This window comes from Danio rerio, chromosome 6, assembly GCF_052040795.2.
Source record: "Danio rerio strain M-AB ecotype USA chromosome 6, GRCz13ab, whole genome shotgun sequence".
Lineage (NCBI taxonomy): Eukaryota > Metazoa > Chordata > Actinopteri > Cypriniformes > Danionidae > Danio > Danio rerio.
Genome location: NC_141026.1, coordinates 55381870 through 55400883, shown reverse-complemented (window position 1 = coordinate 55400883; position 19014 = coordinate 55381870). Strand labels below are relative to the sequence as shown.

At 35.7% G+C, this 19014-nt stretch overlaps 1 protein-coding gene and 1 long non-coding RNA gene across 2 annotated transcripts; one reads left to right on the top strand and one right to left on the bottom strand.

Moving 5' to 3' along the window:
- The first annotated feature begins 756 nt into the window (after positions 1–756).
- si:ch211-161c3.6 lies at positions 757–14155 on the top strand. The gene is given in 6 exon segments (NM_001386743.1): positions 757–806; positions 4553–4693; positions 6766–6849; positions 6945–6992; positions 10241–10273; positions 13670–14155. Coding segments are annotated over 5 exon segments (336 nt in total). The 5' UTR covers positions 757–806; positions 4553–4606; the 3' UTR covers positions 13754–14155.
- A 2256-nt stretch (positions 14156–16411) lies between these two features.
- On the bottom strand, positions 16412–18723 carry LOC147843683 (uncharacterized). The gene is made up of 4 exons (XR_015494398.1): positions 18163–18723; positions 17810–18071; positions 16979–17609; positions 16412–16859 (listed from the first exon to the last, which is right to left on the bottom strand). It is a non-coding gene; the product is annotated as an uncharacterized LOC147843683 (long non-coding RNA).
- Between the last annotated feature and the right edge of the window lie 291 nt (positions 18724–19014).

Sequence of the window (19014 nt, the reverse complement as noted above, 5' to 3'; positions counted from 1 at the left end):
TATTCACATGCTATTTTTATTACAACCGAACTACTTCATATTAAAACTATGGTACTTTTTTGGTACTTTTGACAGTGCTTTCTCATTCTTTTGAAAATGACTAATGTTGTTTTCTTGAAATACTTCTTTACAAGGTGAAAAAATCCCAGATTACTCATCCCTTGATCTTGTTTTAATAATTTGAACAACGTGTGAATCCCGTGGCAACGAGCAGATAGACTGTTCTGGTAAACACTGGGCTGATCGTTATATGGGTGTGTGTGTGTGTGTGTGTGACTGGCAACAGATTACTAGATTAAGCTGCAGATTTTGGCTTCTTCATTTGCGTTTTTTAGAACGCGACGCCACTGCGCACAGCCTATCAGAATAGCCGCCTACGCTGCACAAAAACGCGACCCAGAAGCGTCAGAGTTCATTTATATTGGTAATGCAATTATTCTACTTTGCTTCGGAATAAAAGTTCCCTTTTTGTAAATGTGAACGTTGATAAAGACTTTTGCTTACTGTGGGAAAATGTTTTGTTTGGGTTTATTGATTGCAAAAATAGCCTTTGCATTAAAAGAAATTGTATCTTCTTAACAACATTTTATGAACATTACTTAAATTACTTATTAGAAACTATTTCTAATTATTTTACAAAAAAAGCTTTGAAAAATAGCTGAAATTACAAGAGGCGTGGCCATTCAAATCTGAAGATGATTGACGTGCGTAGGCGGAGCCAATCATATGTTGTTGATGTTCACACTCGCTCTCGTCACACGCGACTTCACACGCGCTTCAGATCAACACTGGACAACGTAAACAAGGTAAATGGACTTATTTTACCGCTTTACATCCACATTAATGACAGTTTTATATTTTAAATCGGTTTATGTTGAACTGAAGCACTATTCAACATGATGTTAACTGGAGTATGTTACTGAGGGAAAAACGTCAAGTTTTAATGTCAGAGGGGGGAAAAGATGTTGGCACGCAGTCTAAAACAGAGATGGGTATCCTTTTCGGCTTTTTAGTTTTAAAGAAAGTCAAAAAATCCTTTTAATATAGCTTACTTGTGCAGATATTAGCCTAATACATAATATTGATTGATTAAAAATGTAAAAATACTATAGTACACGTCTAAATTGTCATTGACATAGGGCCATATTCAAATAAACCCCTTCTTCTGGTCCACAGCACATGGGAAACCTCTTTGTTATTTGACTTTAGTTATTATTATTGCGGTAAACTTGGTTTAATATTCACACATTCTGACTTTTTTCTTAATAATAATAATAATTTAATTTATATTAGCAGCCAATGACTATCAAAGTACATAATTGTGCATTCATAGTCAAATAAATAGTGCTAATATTGTTTTAAAGACAAACCTACTTGTGATTTCAGACTGAATATTCAAAGTACCATGGTAAACAATATAGGGAGCACATCACAAGTTGTAACTGAACCAATGTGCAAATATATAACCAACTTTACCTCAGTTCTGTTATTGTGTTTATGCCTGCCGTTTTCTCTCTTTTTTGTGGCTCCTGAGGTTGTTGTTGTAGTGTCTTTAATAATATTTTGTTTCTCCCTGTTTAAATGTTGCTAGGGCTGTGTTTACATCCTCAGGACACCGCAAAGCGTGCTCATTACACGCTGTAGTTCACGACCGCCAGCTACATTTTTCTGTAGGTCTGAAAGTATGTGAGGAATGTGGGCTGTCGTAATTGCCCACCATATGGAAAAGGAACTTAAAGACCACTGAAAACACACTAAATAGCTGGCGAGCCGCTTCCATCCATCCCAGACCTCCAGAGTTTATTTTAGAATTCGTTTAGTTTAGGATTTGGTTAGGGTGTTTTATTTTTCATTCATTCATTTTCTTTTCAGCTCAGTTCCTTTATTAATCAGAGGTCGCCACAGCGGAATGAACCACCAACTTATCTAGTATATGTTTTAGGCAGTGGATGCCCTTCCAGCCACAAGCTATAGGGCATTGGGGAAACAGGAGCACCCGGAGGAAACCCAAACTCCTCACAGAAATGCCAACTGTCCCAGCCAAGGCTCAAACCAGCGACCTTCTTGCTGTGAGGCAGCAGCCCTACCCACTGTGCCATTGCACCGCCAGTATTTTTTTAAATTTAATTTTGTTTTGTTTAGGTTTTTTTATTTAAAATTTTTACATTTATTTTGTTTATGTTCATTTTGTTGTAATTGGAAGTTCATTCCACTGTGGTAACCCCCTGATAAAGCAGGGAATAAGCTACAGGAAAGCGAGATTAAGTAGTGTTGTTGTGAAATTTAGAGATCATTGTATTTTGGCATGTAGTCTTCTGAAGTTTTTGCATCTAGGTAGGTTTTTCTTTTATTTTGTTTAATTTAATTTTATTTATTTTTTGTTAATCCTGTTGTAGTTGGCGGTTCATTCCACTGTGGTAACCCCCTGATAAAGCATGGAATAAACCGAAGGAAAAGTGAGATTAAGTGGTTTTGTTGTGAAGTTTAGAGAGCATTATATTTTGGCACATAATCTTCTGAAAGTTTTGCATTTTGGTAGTTAAGTAGTTGCATACTTCCAAAATATATTTATATTTATTTTATTTTTAATTATTCTGTTGTAATTGGTGGTTCATTCCTCTGTGGTGACCCCCTGATAAAGCAGAGAATAATTCGAGGGAAAGTGAGATAAAGTAGTTTTGTTGTGAAATTTAAAGATCATTATATTTTGACATGTATTGTTCAGAAATTTTAGCTTCTTGATTACATAATTCTACAGTACTAACACACTGTAAAAAAAACTCAAACTCAACCTAAAATTTTAATGCAATAAACTTCAGAACAAACAGCAAAAGTAAGTCAAGGCACCCGAAAATGCAGATTTTATATATTGTTTTAAGCTTTTATTAACACGGCTATTCTTTAAAACTGCACTTGCGCTTTTCGGCAAACACTTACCTACATCAGGATAACTTTAGGCCATTTTTGAGTTGACTCGACTTTCAACCCAATTTCTGCACTTGACTTGATTTAAGTAAAAAGTTCCTGAAGTTTGTTGCCTTAATTTTAAGTTGAATCAACTTTTTTTTTACAAAGAATGTTTTATTTTATTTTGTTTTATTTTATTTTATTTATTTTTTATTATTATTTTATTTATTTTATTCTTTTTTTATTTTAGAATTTGCTTATTTTATTTTAGGACAGTGTATTCTGTTTTATTATTTTCATTTTTGTTTTCTTTTTTTATTCTATTATATTTTATAATTTTATTTTATTTTATATTATAATTTTATTTATTTTTATTTTATTTTGTTTTTTATTCATTTATTTTTAAGTCATTTATTTATTTAAAACATAAATTATTTATTTATTTATTTTTATTATTTTATTTAGATATCATAATTATTTTGACTTTGACATATACTATAGTAGTGAAATTTATGCAGCATAATTATTATTTCATGGTACATTCCAAAAACACCACAGTACTACTGCAATGACAAATATTTAAAAACACACAACAAGCATCAAACTTTTTTGGTAAGAGTTCCTTAATAATGGTGGTAATACTATGATACATTTAGTACTCATTTTACTGCACAGAAAGTACCTTATTCTTACCTTAAATTTTGCATGGAAAAACATGTTTGTTTACAATCAGGCATAAAGGATTTTAATTTTTTTAAGCATCTTGCATTTACATTTAAATACCATTGCATATGACAATGCTGATTAAACTGTATAATATTGCCACACTGGTGTTTTTTCTGCAGGTTTATTAGTTATTTCCGTAAGTTTATTAGGTCTGCTTATGAGGAGCCATAGTGACGGTTAGTGGTTATTCATGAGAGGAACATGGAAAGTTGTGTTTAATGTGAATAGATGCCATTGAACAGATTTCTGAAAAATCCCTCTCTGCCAGCAGGGGTTAAATAAGCCGTCATTGATGAAATTTGTGTGTGTGCACTATATGGACATTATATATGAATTATACACTGAAACTGACCTTAATCTTGGCTTTATAGGCTCATCATGATAGGCAACGAGAAAAACAGAGACTTCTGTGTCATCATGTCATGTTTTTTTACTATTAAAACTACTGTATGACTAATGTATGTGTCATTGTATGATGTGTCAGATAGGCGAAGATCAGAGGAGGATTATAGAAATAGATAGAAATTAAGTCAGAATTATTAGCCTCACAGCAAGAAGGTTGCTGGATCAAGTCCCGGCTGGGTCAGTTGGCATTTCTGTGTGGAGTTTGCATGCTCTCCCCATGTTTCCTCTGGGTGCTGAGAGATGGGTTGCAGCTGGAAGGGCATATGCTGCCTAAAACATATACTGGATAGTTGGCGGTTCATTCCGCTGTAGCAACCCCAGAATAATAAAAAGACTAAGCCGAAAAGAAAATGAATGAATGAATATTAGGAGAACATAGAATTTCTGTTTCAAATATGTCACATTTAATTCAGTGCCTTGCCATTTTAACTTCTTTTATTAGTATGTAAAGCCTTTTCAGCATCTTTCAAGCTGTGCAGTGATGCCTTTTTTCCTTCTCCCTCTGTGTGTGAAGTGAGTTTCCCGCTCTGTGTGTGTGTGTGTTGATGAATGTGTGAGGAGCTCTGGGATGGACATGGAGGAGTCTGGAGCAGGTCAGATGGAGGAGACAGCAGCTCCCAAACGCAGCAGAGGACGACCACGCAAAGCACCACAGGTCAGACCAGATCAAGTATAAATATATACAGTTTAAGTCACAATTATTATCATTTTATTCATTTATTTATTTTATTCCAAACTATGTTTAACAGAGCAAGAAATGTTTATTTCCTATGATATTTTTTCTTCTGGAGAAAGTCTTATTTGTTTTATTTTGGCTAGATTAAAAGCAGTTTTAAGCCATTTTAAGGTCCATATTATTAGCCCCCTTAAACAATATATATATATATATATTTTCAATTGTCTACAGCACAAATCATCATTATACAATAACCTGCCTAACCTAGTTAAGCCTTTAAATGTCACTTTAAGCTGTATAGAAGTGTCTTGAAAAATATCTAGTAAAATATTCTGTATATCATCATGGCAAAGATAAAATAAATCAGTTATTAGAAATGAGTTATTAAAACTATTATGCTTAGAAATGTGTTGAAAAAAATCTCTCAGTTAAACAGAAATTGGAGAAAATATATACAGGGCGGCTAATGTAAATCATGTATAATCATACATTAAAAATAAATCTCTAATGAAAATCACTACAAGAGAGAAAAATGTATTTCTATTATTATTCTAGCAAATTTTTAAATCTTTATCATATTAATAATTATTTATGTACAAAAAAAAAATAGATTAATATTAAATATATTTATTTTACATATATAATTTAATTATTTTCTTTTTAGTTTAGTCTCTTTTATTAATCAGGTCACCACAGCGGAATGAACCGCCAACTTATCTAGCAAAAAATTATTCAAATATTCAATTTAATTCAATTCAATTCAGCTTTATTTGTATAGCGCTTTTACAATGTAGGTTGTGTCAAAGCAGCTTCACATAAATGGTCATAGTAACTGGATCAGGGTAGTTCAGTTTTTAGTGTTTAAGTTCAGTTCAGTTTAGCTCAGTTCAGTGTGGTTTGAAGTCATTATTGAGAGTCCAAACACTGAAGAGCAAATTCATCGATGAGTAGCTTTTCAGATCCTGAACTATGCAAGCCCGTGGCGACAGCGGAGAGGGAAAAAAACTTAATCAATAGGAGAGTAAAAAAAAAAACCTTGAGAGAACCAGACTCAGTTCGGCACGACCATTTTAATTTCTCCGCTGGCCAAAAGTCTTGTGCAGAGCTGCAGTCTCAGCAGAGGAGGCTGGAAGCTGGCCTCAGCGAAAACTCGTCTGTCCCTGGAGCATCACTAATATGATTGCATTTCTAAATTTTGCAAAATTTCGGCAAAAATTTGTAAACTATTTATTTGGGCTGAATTTACACAAACAAATTAAGCTAAACATTACTAAATGTAATTTGTTTGTTTAAATTTAACACTTAAATTGCTTGCAACAATTTTGCAGAAATATTTTTTTCAGTTTATTAATAATTATAATAATAATAAAACGTATTGTTAGAAAATAACAAAAACATCTGAAATGTGTATTTAATATTTTAATAATAATAATTTGTATTCTGTTTTAAAAAATCTTAAATTGTTTAAGCAATTATTATTACTATTAGTTTTAAATAAAAGAAAAATCATTATAATAGTACTGCATTATAAAAGCATTTCATAATAACTTCTTCACGACAACTAATTATAACAACTAATTTTTAAAAGAAGGTGGCACAGTGGCTCAGTAGTTAGCACTGTCGCCTTACAGCAAGAAGGTCTCTGGTTCAAGTCCCGAATGGGTCAGTTGGCATTTCTGTGTGGAATTTGCATATTCTCCCAGTGTTTCCTCTGGGTGCTTTAGTTTCCCCCACAGTTCAAGGAAATGCGCTACACGTGAATTGAATAAACTAAATTGGCCGTATGAGTGTGTGTGTGTAAATGTGAGAGTGTATGGGTGTTTTCCAGTACTGGGTTGCAGTTGGAAGGGCATCCGCTGCGTAAAACGTATGCTGGAATAGTATGTGGTTTAATCCGCTGTGGTGACCCCTGATAAATAAGGCACTATGCAGCAGAAAAGTGAATAAATGAAGGAATTTCTAAAATAAGAATAATAATAGTATTTAAATACTCAAATTTTGCAAAATGCTTAGGAAATAAAGAGTTAAAGCAAGTCAATTGAATCCCTCAGGAGCCTGTTGAACCGTCTGCTCCCCGGAGGCCGAGAGGACGACCGAGAGGCAGTAAAAACAAAGGCCAGCGCCTCACAACCAGGGTAAAAAAGAAACGGCTGTAATGCACTAAAACCTGAACACGATGCTTGTTCAGACATCTAACATGTTCTCTCCTTTCACTGTTTTTGGGATGTAGGACGAGCCACCTAAAGAAAGAAGACCACGAGGAAGACCAAGAAAATGGGTAAACAAATAGTCTATTGTTTGTAAATAGTCTACTGCTCTTTAAATAAGCAGTTATACTCAAATATAGCTTGCTAAATTCTAAAAATGTATTTAAATGCATCAAGCTAAACATGTATGATCCCAGAATATCCTAAATCTAGCTTTCATTAATAGTCTGGATCAGCGTTGGGTGTCTTTACTTTCATGCTGAAAAAAGTCAATTAAGGGATTACTTTTCATTTTAAGATCATCAGATTACAGATTCTTTTAATATATTTGCCTTAAATACTGTACAAAAAATTTAGGAGGTTTATATAAATCTATTCAGAGGAATATGCTGAATATTAAATAATGAAGAATATTCATATTATTTTTGTGACAATTCCATATGCTTATAAAAAATAGAAATTATTCATTCATTTTCCTTCGGCTTAATACCTTATTTATCACGAGTTGCCACAGGGGAATGAACCACCAACTATTCCAGCATTTGTTTTATGCAGTTGATGCTCTTCCAGCTGCAACCCATTACTGGGAAACCCGCATAAACACTCAATCACACACACTCATACAATAAGGTCAATTTTAGTTTATCCACTTCACCTATAGCGCATGCCTTTGGACTGTGAGAAAACACGGGGAGAACATGCAAACTCCACACAGAAATGCTAACTGGCTCAACCAGCGACCTTCTTGCTGTGAGGCAATAGTGTAATAATCACTGAGCCACTGTGCCGCACCAAAAATAAATGAATGACAATACATTGATAATATTAAATACTATTTGATTCAAATTTAAATGATTAAATTAATTATTAATTAATAATTTAAAAAAATTATTCATGTCTATTGTTTAGTCCAGGTGTGGGCAAACTTGATCCTGGAGGGCCAGTGTCCTGCACAGTTTAGCTCCAACCCTATTCAAACAGACCTCCCTATAGAGTTCAAGTGACCTTGAAGACACTGATTAGTTTGTTCAGGTGTGTTTGACTAGTGTTGGAACAAAACTCTGCATGTACACCGGCCCTCGAGGATCAAGTTTGCCCATCTCTGGTCTAGTCACTGAGATTTATGTGGGTTGTTATTATTGTCAAGAAAAAGATTACTTATTGAGCCATTTTCATTCATTCATTCATTCATTCATTTTCTTTTCGGCTTAGTCCCTTTATTAATCAGGGGTCACCACAGCGGAATGAACCACCAACTAAAGCTTGGTTTATACTTCTGCATCAAGTGATCGACGTGACCCACGGCACATGCAACGCGCGTAGCTTTGCATTCATTCTTTTCTGCGCTGTTTCTGTTGCTCTGCAGTAACACTTCTAAAACTCTAGTTGGCAGTGGGGTGTTAATGTTCCTCTGTGTCGAGTTTCTTTGCTGGTGTTTTTTCTGAAACCTCCTTTAATGCACAAGTCATTCAAACTCGCTCATTCTGAGGCAGGAGCCGGCGGACGTTAAACAACTTTAAACAACGATACATTTTATGAGAGGTGTTCGACGGCCACGGCAAGGGCTATGCATCCACACGTAGGCTTGCGCCGTACGCGTGCTCTTGACGCAGAAGTATAAATGCGGATGCCCTTTCAGCTGCAACCTATCTCTGGAAAACATCCATACACACTCATTCACACTCATACACTATGGACAATTTAGCCTACCCAATTCATCTGTACAGCATGTCTTTGGACTGTGGGGGAAACCGGAGCACCTGGAGGAAACCCACGCGAACACGGGGAGAACATGCAAACTCCACACAGAAATGCCAACTGACCCAGCCAAGGCTCAAACCAGCAACCTTCTTGCTGTGAGGCGACAGCACTACCTACTGCGCCACTGCGTCGCCTGCATAATTTTTCAGACCAAGCAATTAGAAAAGTCATTTTAACAATGTAATTATGATCAATTAGTCCTGACAACCAGGGCTTGAAATCTAATCCAGCACATAATTTTACCGATCCCCCGCCTCTGCGCACCCCTGTCCCACTTTTCACTTTCTTCCCCGACTCCCCAACCCTCCTCACTTTTCGTTTCCCTCTGGTAACATGCCGGATCTGTTACCCCGATCTGCTCCGGGACCTCACAATTTACAAATTAAGCACTGCTGACAGCATATGTTTTTAGGTCATTGTAACTTTAATCATATTCTAACTTCATTTTAGAAGTTATGCAAGCTCTTTTAAGTCAGTATAACATACTATTAGTTCAGTTGTATTTTTAGTGGACTCAATGGAATAAGGTTAATTTGATTCAGCCTAAAAATTTAAGGGAACCAGGATTTTTTACAGTGCAGTAATTAATTACTTTTTTGTAGTGACTCTTAACAAGTGTAAATATAATCCAACAATCTTACAATGTAAGACATTTAAATTCGAAGAAACTTGAAACTGTGTACACAAATACAGTAATTTTGCATATTTTGTGATTCTATTATGAAAGTTTGATCTTTCTTCCCACAACTTTTAACTTTGAAAAGTTGAAAAAGATGACTTGAACATTTGAGTGAACATTGAACATTCTTAATAGTTTGCAGTTATAAATTGTCTGGGTTGGTGTTGTATATTACACTATAAGACCCTTGTAATAAACCACCAGTACATTTTCTGTTATTTTACAGACGTATTTCTCTATATATTATTTCATATATTAATTCAAACTATTAAAAAGTGATTAAAAGTCCCTCTGTTAAACTGTAGAGTTGAATTTTCAACATCAAAAGTCAACAGAGCAGAAATCAACTGCCCATAATGCAATTCACAACCATAAATACACTTGTAAATCACAAAATATGGACACTGTTAATTAACAGATATTTTTACAGTGTGTATATTCTTGCATGTCATGATTTTGCCAAGTACCGTGCAATCCTGGATTAACATCTATGTTGATCCTGGAACATCATTTTTGTTTAAAAACATAATCCATATTTATTACCTACCCCAAGCCCCAATCATAAGTGTAAATTATTCCCAAAGTCAGATGATAATAATCATGTAGAAGTATAAGAAGTATAAGTTTAAACATATACTGTAAACGTATCCCTTAATTCTGATTGGCTGATTGCAATGTTGTTCCAGAATCAACATAGATGTTAATCCAGGAACATGTCCTACTTGGTGCCATCATACAGTATATTCTTGTTCTTATTATTAAGTACTGTTGTGTATTGTGTGTATTGTAGTATTGTCGTGTTGAATAGACTGAAATCAGGATGCTTTTGGACCAACTTTATTTTCTCTTTCTTTGTCTCTCTTTTTCTCTGTTTAATAGCCTCAGAAGACTGTTCAACAGGAGGAACAGAAGGTAAAAATCACTTTAATGAATCCAGAAAAAACAAAGCATTATAGTTTTACCCAGTTCACCTTTTATTTACAGTTCCACTACTTCAGACCCGATTTATGTTTCAGAAAAATCTGAAAGTATATTTTGACAGTTCTTGAGGTTCCTATAAACGAGACCGAATTATAATAATAAAAATTTAACATGCCTTATTTTTTGCAACACAGGCTCATTCTGAAAACGTAGCTCTATATACATTTCTGGAGATCGCAAATTATGTAGCCAGAAGTACGTATAGCTGCATTTCCTCTTTAAAATGAACGCTATGCTTTTTAAAATCATTGTTTTTTTTTAGGGAAGGGGGTGAGCTGGTCAATCTGTGCTTTTGAAAACACTATTGGTTGGGTTTAGGAAAGGAGGAGAGTAGGTCAGTAAATATCTGGGTAAAAAACAAAAACTTTTTCCCCTTTAAAACAATATATTTTATTTTGAGAAACATTTCTAAAATATTATAACAGTAAGCATGTCAAGCTAAATAATTAAAATAAACCATTGACTTCTGCTTACATGGTCACATGAGTAGAACGATTCAAAGCATCGATCAGTTTAGAAGCGTTTCGAGACCTGGGGCCTCATGTATCAACGCTGCGTACGCACAAAAACTTTGCGTACGCCAGGTTTCACGCTCAGAATCGCTCACGTTTGGATTTACTAACAGTGAACTGAACGTGGGAATGTGCGCAGCTTCACGGCAGCTTTCTGGCAGGCGTACGCACATTTTTTGTGCGTGTCTGTTTTATTTCCATTGGCGACTCCTAGAGGCAGTTGTGTTAAATTCCTCTCTACAAAGTGTCTGAGCCTTGCAATGGCAGCTGTACGAGACGGGTTCAGCAGGTATATAAGGTTTCCATACCATACAGTTGACCAGCTAAACATTAAAGCACAATTTGCAGCGGTCGCCTGTTTTCCCAATGTAATCTGAGCTATCTACTGCACGCACATTGCTATAAAGACACTATCTGAAGATGAATTTGCATGCGTGAATCAGAAACATTTCCATTCAATAAATGTGCAAATAAAATATGATGCTTATTGATTTGAACTTATTGATGATTCCTACTTGTCTTTCTCGTGATAAATAGTGGGCAAAATCTGATAAGTAGCGGGGGAAAAAACAAGAAAGAGTTCATCAGACGCTGGATTCGAGTCGAGTTCATGCTCGAACGTATCAATTCATGATCACATGCGTCTTACGAGTAGCGCCACTGAGACTGTTAAGTGTCCTGCAACATTTTACAGATATAAATCACACTATTTCTTTTGTTAATGCACTCAGTGCGATGTTCAGACCCAACTGTGTTAACCGCATCAGCTAAACTCTCCGACTCTATTTTTTTCTTTTGTTGTTAATTCCGGAGAACAAACTTGCAAATAACACCGCTTTTCTCCGGTCTACCTCCGAAAGCAGCACCTCCAATTCACACTCTGTTCAAAGTTTTTCTTTTTCTTGCTTTTGCCATTGCTTTTTCGTTGGGTTTTGCCATTAGCATAGTCATTAGCATATTCATACGGGGGAGGAGGCAGGGAGGGGTTTTGTGCTCGTGCATGTTGCGCTCAGTTTCACGTTCATTCAGATGTACAAAAGAATATGCGTGAGATTCGGCGTACGCAGTGTTTCATACATCTGATTTTTTTTCTGCGTTTGCACATTTACAGCTTTGTGCGTACGCAATGTTTTAGTAAGATTTCCACGCAAGTCTTCGTACATGAGGCCCCTGGCGAATCTGCATGTAACTGTCAGGGTCGAAGCCAATTCCTGTCTCACAAGGCCTAGTGGACTGACCGTGTGCACGGTGTTAATATGCTTCCAACGACGTTTAGGTTCGAATCCCGACTTGTACAAAAACTCCAAAATCATGGTGTTTTGTATTTTAATCATGTTTCTGTTTTATGGTGTAGCCTATATAGGATACAGCTGCGGATATGCTATCAATATAGCATCATTCTTGTAACACTGTAAAACAAAAATTAATATTTTTACAGTACTGTTATGGTTGGGTTTAGGGTTTGGGTGGACGTTAATGAAATGCAATAAATGGGAAATTTAATGAATAATATAAATAATTCTTGATAACTTCTAGCCACAACTGTGTCTGATCTAGCAACAACCCTGTTATAGGACCAAAACAAGACATATTTATTCACAAAGTGTTTATTCGGATGTCAGACCAATGTTGAAACAAAACGATACAAGAACAAGACATTACCAACTGGTATTAAAGCATTTCAAAATAGCTTTTTCAGCCTGGATTCGAACCCACTATACCCGCATGGAAGTCGGAAACCTTAACCGCTCCACTTAATCTCTTAAAGGTGCACTTTTACAAAGTTCAGGTTAAGTACCTTACTTGCTAAATGTTCTTGCTGAAGCTGTTTCAATGCAGTACATAAAAAATGACCACTAGGTGTCACCATAGAGTAGGGTTTCGAACATTTCGAAGCTTCAACTCATTTGCTTCGTTTGTTTCAGTATTTCATGAAGCCTCGCTTTGCCCACCACTAGCAAACAGAGACAAAAGGATAAACTAGACTAGGGTCAAGACACAGGAAAACAAGACTAAGATAACGCGTTGTAATGTCACTATACAGATGAACAAGACTCGGCAATGGAAGGGAGAGTGTGTTATGCTTAAATAGTGTGTGTAATCAGACTTTTACAATCCTCAGGTGGTGTAAGTATAATCAGTCTGAATGAGGAAGCATATGTGTCTGTGAGCGGAGTGCATGTATAAAAATGTAGTCCAGAAATGGCGGAATTGTAGTCCATAAGTTATTGTGAGTGAGATCCAGCGATCTTTGAAGTTACGATGGCTGGTGATTGTGACACCTATATAGTGTATTTATAACTAATAAATGTCTTACATTTAACACTTAATTTTGTCCAAAACACACACACACACATATATATATATATATATATATATATATGTATGTATGTATGTATGTATGTATGTATGTATGTATATATATATATATATATATATATATATATATATATATATACATACAGACAGCTACTAATATACAGATTTGTTTTACAGAGCACACATTAATAAAGCTCGATTAGTTCTCATTATCAATGATAATTCTTAGCACCAACCCATAATGATCTAAATGAATAGCATTGCATGAGAACAGTCTCAATCCGTTAAGACACAAACTGATAAACATGTCATTCAGTCATTTTCTATAGTGAAACTCATGTCGAAAACTCCCCGTTACTCAGTTCTCTCGTTAGGTGAATGACTCAGTGTGTTTAAGGGGAAACCATGAAGTGCAGCTCCCTATTTTTCTTGGTTTCCTGTTAAACTGTCACGATTCTCCAATTTCTCATGTGTGTTTTTTTTGCTCTGCACACAGGCTGAGGATGAAGGTGTGGAGTCAGTGGAGGAGCCACCCACTCAGGCACCGCCCACTGCAGAAACATTTGAAGAGAGTGACTAAAACTACCTCAGCCATGACTCTCATACTACACTCGCTGCAAAAAAAGGCTTTTTCTACTTAGAGGTTTTTGTCTTGATTTACGATTTTTTTTTTTTAGATATTTGGACTGAAAACAAGGATGATTTTATAGAGAAGCAAAATTAAAACTTTTCAGAAATAATGTCCAAATGAAGTTGAGTTTTAAATTAAATTAAATTTTAAATTAAATTGAGTTTTTCCTTGAAACGAGTAAAACGTTCTGCCAATGGGGTAAACTAAAATAAAATATTTTTATTGAAAATTAAAATAGGATTATTTAGTTTAAAAAAAAGTGAAAATGTCACATTTAGGGCTCATAGATAAATTATTATTATTATTTTAATTTTGAAAATCTATGTTGTACAATAATCAATTTTTAAGGTGAAAAAGCGATATACAATATACATTTTAAAGGGATAGTTCACCCAAAAATAACATTTGCTCACCTTCAAGGGGCGAGTTTTGTTTTTCTGTGAACACAAATATTTATATATATTTAATTTTTTTATTTTTTTGATAAATGATGGAAGGGCATGGTGGCGCAATGGGTAGCACAATTGCCTCACAGCAAGTAGGTCGCTGGGTCAAGCCTCGGCTGGGTCAGTTGGCATTTCTTTGTTTGCATGTTCTCTTCATGTTGGCATGGGTTTCCTCCATGTGCTCCAGTTTCCTCCACAAGTCCAAAAACATGTGGTACAGAATTGGGTAAGCTAAATTGTCCGTAGTTTATGTGTGTGAATGAGTGTGTATGGACGCTTTCCAGTGATGGGTTGCAGCTGGAAGGGCATCTGTTGCATAAAACGTGCTGGATAAGATGGCGGTTTATTCCGCTGTGGGGACCCCAGATTAATAAAGGGACTAAGTCGAAAAAAAAATTAATGAATAAATGATAGAAAATGGTGGCCACTAATATTAAGGAAGGGAAAATACTATGAAATCAACGGCTACTGGTTTTGAAAACTCTTCATAATGCCATCTTTTGTGTTTAACAAACCAAAGAAACTGAATTGAAACAAGTGGAGGATGAGCAAATGATGACAGCATTTTCATTTTTGGGTGTACTGTCTCTAAGAACTGAAAAATATTGAGCAGTATATTGAACATATAGATTTGGATTGAGAGAATGAATTTGACCTTCACTTTTTAAACACATGCATGTTGTGTGTCAAATTTAAATATTAATTTCTTACCGTTTCTTATTCATTTCTTACACATTTGTTGGAGAAAAAAAAAATGTGTATATTTTATTTGAGCTACACTCATATATGAAACCAAAAACTTTGTTTCCTTTATTTAACGTTCAGGATCTTGGGATTAAAAGGGATTTTGAAAAATCACAGATGATACAAAACTACAGTCATCTTAGTTTACAGGGGACGACTGGGTTATATGAGGTTTATTTAATCTTCTCAGGATTCCAGGGGAAAAAAAACATACGACCAAAGCTTGAAAAACTGCTCTTTTTTATGTATAATTTCTTTATATTGTGTTTTTTTATATTAATGTTCACGGTGGAATAAAAGATTTGAATATTGTATATGCAGAGCTAGTGTTTCCTCACATACTGATAAACAAAGGGTTAATGTAATGTCTTTCCATTTTATACGGCTCCTTGAACAGCATCGATGTTGTAATGTAATCACAATACAATCAGTTCAACAGACTTTGGCATTCATGTTGTTGCTCAAGCGTAAAATGAGACAAAAAGCCGTTTACTGGCACGCGCCTGTCAGAATCGGCAGGCTAGCGCAGAAGCTCCATTGAATATACTAGGGGTAAAATACGTTTATTTATTTTTAATATTTTAAAGACATGGCGGGTAAAATGTATCTTAACGCAGCGCTTCTTGTACAATCTGAAACCCACTTTATACCAGATATCACTCAGCCAGTGGAGATGGCTTATTTTCTAAGAAAACAGACCTTAAACGCGTCGATTTTTTTTAATGGCATACAGTTCACCGGAAGCACTTAACCTAGGTTACTGATGAATTAAAAGCATCACGGTTTCTGCTACATTCAATCTTCCATGGCGGGGCGCCACGCCAAAATTCATCCCGCCATGGCTTCATTACAGCTTCTCATTCAAAACGTTTTTTTTATTTTTTTTTTATAAAAGGGTTATAATCGCACCAAAACGTATTAAAGCATAAGTGAATTATAACAGCGCAACCTTTTCTGTAATCGTAGTAGTGCTGTGCCTTATTTGTTTAACCCTTTAAGGTGACGTGCTGACTGGCTGACAGATGTATGATGCGTGAGGTCAGCAAACACGACGTATAGCCGTTTCACTTTACTTCAGGACGCATTAATGCTACTCTGTAGGTCTGTTAGAGACACCCATAAACATTCCTAGCAAATCTAATAAATGCTGGAGACATACTCGTTACATAAATGCACTAAATTGCACGCAGCAGCGTTTGTTTGAGAGCGCACAAGAAGATCTGCGCGCTCTTGATGCGGCTTATATTTGAGGTGGCGTGCAAGAAGTTTTGTGCACGAGCGGAGGAAATCGGCACTCAAGCAGAGATTCACATGCTCGTACATGTAGGTTATTGCATAAATGCGATCTCGACTTCTAATACTGCGTTTACGACATATGTCATTGAAATAACCCCACAGGTATTTGGTAGATCTGTGTAAAAAAAAAAAAAAAAAACCCGCCACAGCTGGAAAAAATCCTAGAGGAAACACTGAGAGTACTTCTGCATATACACTATTCAAACAGACAACTGTGCCTTTTTAATGGAATAAGGGGAGTGACTTCATCAATGATTAATAGTTCATACCACGATGATGATGATGATGATGATGGTAGCTTCAGTACCTCAACACCAGAAACCTAATTGGAGTGTTTTGTCATTTGTTTTGTTTTATAAGTGCATACTTTGTCAAATGGCCTGGAAATATTATCTTTAGACTGTATTTGTTTGTAATACGCCTTTTTAATTTTTCTAATTTGTACTGCCGTGAATTTGTTATTGTGCTGAAATGAGGTTGATGTTTACAACACGACTGATGTTTAAGACATCTCTTATTGACAATACATGTTGCCGTTATTGACCTTATTCTCTAAAAAAAATGATTTACTCAATTTTTTTAAGGTAAGTGGTTGCAAACAATTCATATGGACTGATTTTAAACAAACAAATGAAGTTTGTTTGAATGTTTGTTTTTAATTCCACCTATATAAATTGACTGCGACCACTTACCTTATAAAATGGAGTAAATTCAATGTATATTTTTCTCTGTGTTCTTGATCTAGCAGGGCTTTCAGCTAACTCTATCAAACCTCCACAGCTGCTTCAGAACGCAGCAGCACGAGTGGTCTTTAATGAACCTAAGCGAGCACATGTCACTCCGCTGCTCATCCGCTTGCACTGGCTGCCAGTTGCTGCTCGCATCAAATTCAAAGCTCAGATGTTTGCTTACTAAGCGACTTCTGCCTTTGCTCCTTCTTATCTGCTCTCACTTCTGCAGATCTATGTGCCCTCCAGAAACTTGCGTTCAGTGAATGATCGTCGTCTTGTGGTTTCATCCCAAAGAGGGAAGAAATCACTTACTCGAACTCTCACGTTCAATATGCCCAGTTGGGGGAATGAACTCCCTAACTGCATCAGAGTCACTCGCTGTTTTCAAGAAACGATTAAAAACTCGATTATTTAGTCTATACTTCACTTCCTAATCTGCAATTGCCTCTCTGGCTCCACCGATAACTGTACTCAAAACAAAAACACTTACATTCCTAATGCTTTGCTTCTTAGACTTTACACACCTGAAACTTGCCTACAGCACTTATTCATTGTTGCTCTTATAGTTGTGTAAGTTGCTTCCTTGTCCTCATTTGTAAGTCGCTTTGGATAAAAGCGTCTGCTAAATGACTAAATGTAATGTAAATGTACGAGCTGATGCAGCCATTGGAATCTTTTTGGCTGGACACATTCTGTCTCATTCACTTCCATTAATTTTTAGACATTAAAAACAGCTCGTTATGCTGCTTGATGTTGCAAACCGATGTTTTCTAATTATATTTTTCTACTTTTTTTGTGTAGTCATGAACACACTTGTTTGTAGATCAAGTAGTTGAAGCATTTTCTGCTGTTTATTATTCCTATAGTCATTCTCGTAGGCAACTTAATTGAACAACAATCGCAAATACGAGCATACTTCCACATCGCAGAATAAGGTCAATACAGTAAATGCTCCTAAAGGGTTTGTTCACCCAGAAAAAAAAAAAGAAAATATACTCATTATTAACTTGCCCTCAATTAGTTCCAATCTTTAATGAATTTCTTTGTTTGCTGAACCTAAAGAAGACATTTTGATTAACGTTGGAAACTGGTAACCATTGACTCAAAGTAGGAAAAAAATACTTTAGAAGTCAATGGTTACCGGTTTCCAACATTCTTCAAAATATCCTCTTTTATGTTCAACAGAAGAAAGAAACTCGTAAAGGTTTGTGACAAGTTAAAAGTGGGAAAGTAATGACAGAATTTCAACACAATCTCACGGCAATTTGTAACTTTTTGATTTAGTAGCTAATTCATATGAATTCGTACGATCTAATTCGTACAATTTAGTACGATTTGCTTATCGCCCAATGATGGTGGGGTTAGGTGCCACGCCTCCTTTTTAAAATCGTACATTTTCGTACAAATTAGCCACTAAACTGGCAAAACGTAAAATACTTACGTTTCCTCGAGAGATCAGGCTGTAGAATTTTCAGTTTTGGGTGATATTTTGTGTAAAACAACTTTTTTATTGTAACATTTTTTGTGAACTGAAGCATTGTGGTTAATAATGTCAGTTTAGTAAAACATTTGACGGCGTGCCTCATGATTACAGGCTCAGGTAACTTTGTTTTTTCATACCTCTTTTTTACACTCTTCTAAGGCCAGTAAAGATGTTAATGCAGCTGTTTGTTTGTGAATAAAATGACAGTGTGAGACACACAATCCTTCAGTTGTTGAACTTTCTCATTCAATGCTTCGCGCTGGTGGAATGATTTTCCCATTCACACACACGCAGACTGCTGATTCCCAATTACAATTACATTATGCAAGTTTGAGTGTGTCACTGCATCAGTGGTTAGCACTGTCGCCTCACAGCAAAAAGGTTGCTGGTTCGAGTCCCGGCTGGGGCAGTTGACATTTCTGTGTGTGTGGAGTTTGCATGTTCTCCCCTTGGCATGGGTTTCCTCCAGGTGCTCCGGTTTCCCCCACACTGCGCTACAGGTGAATTGAA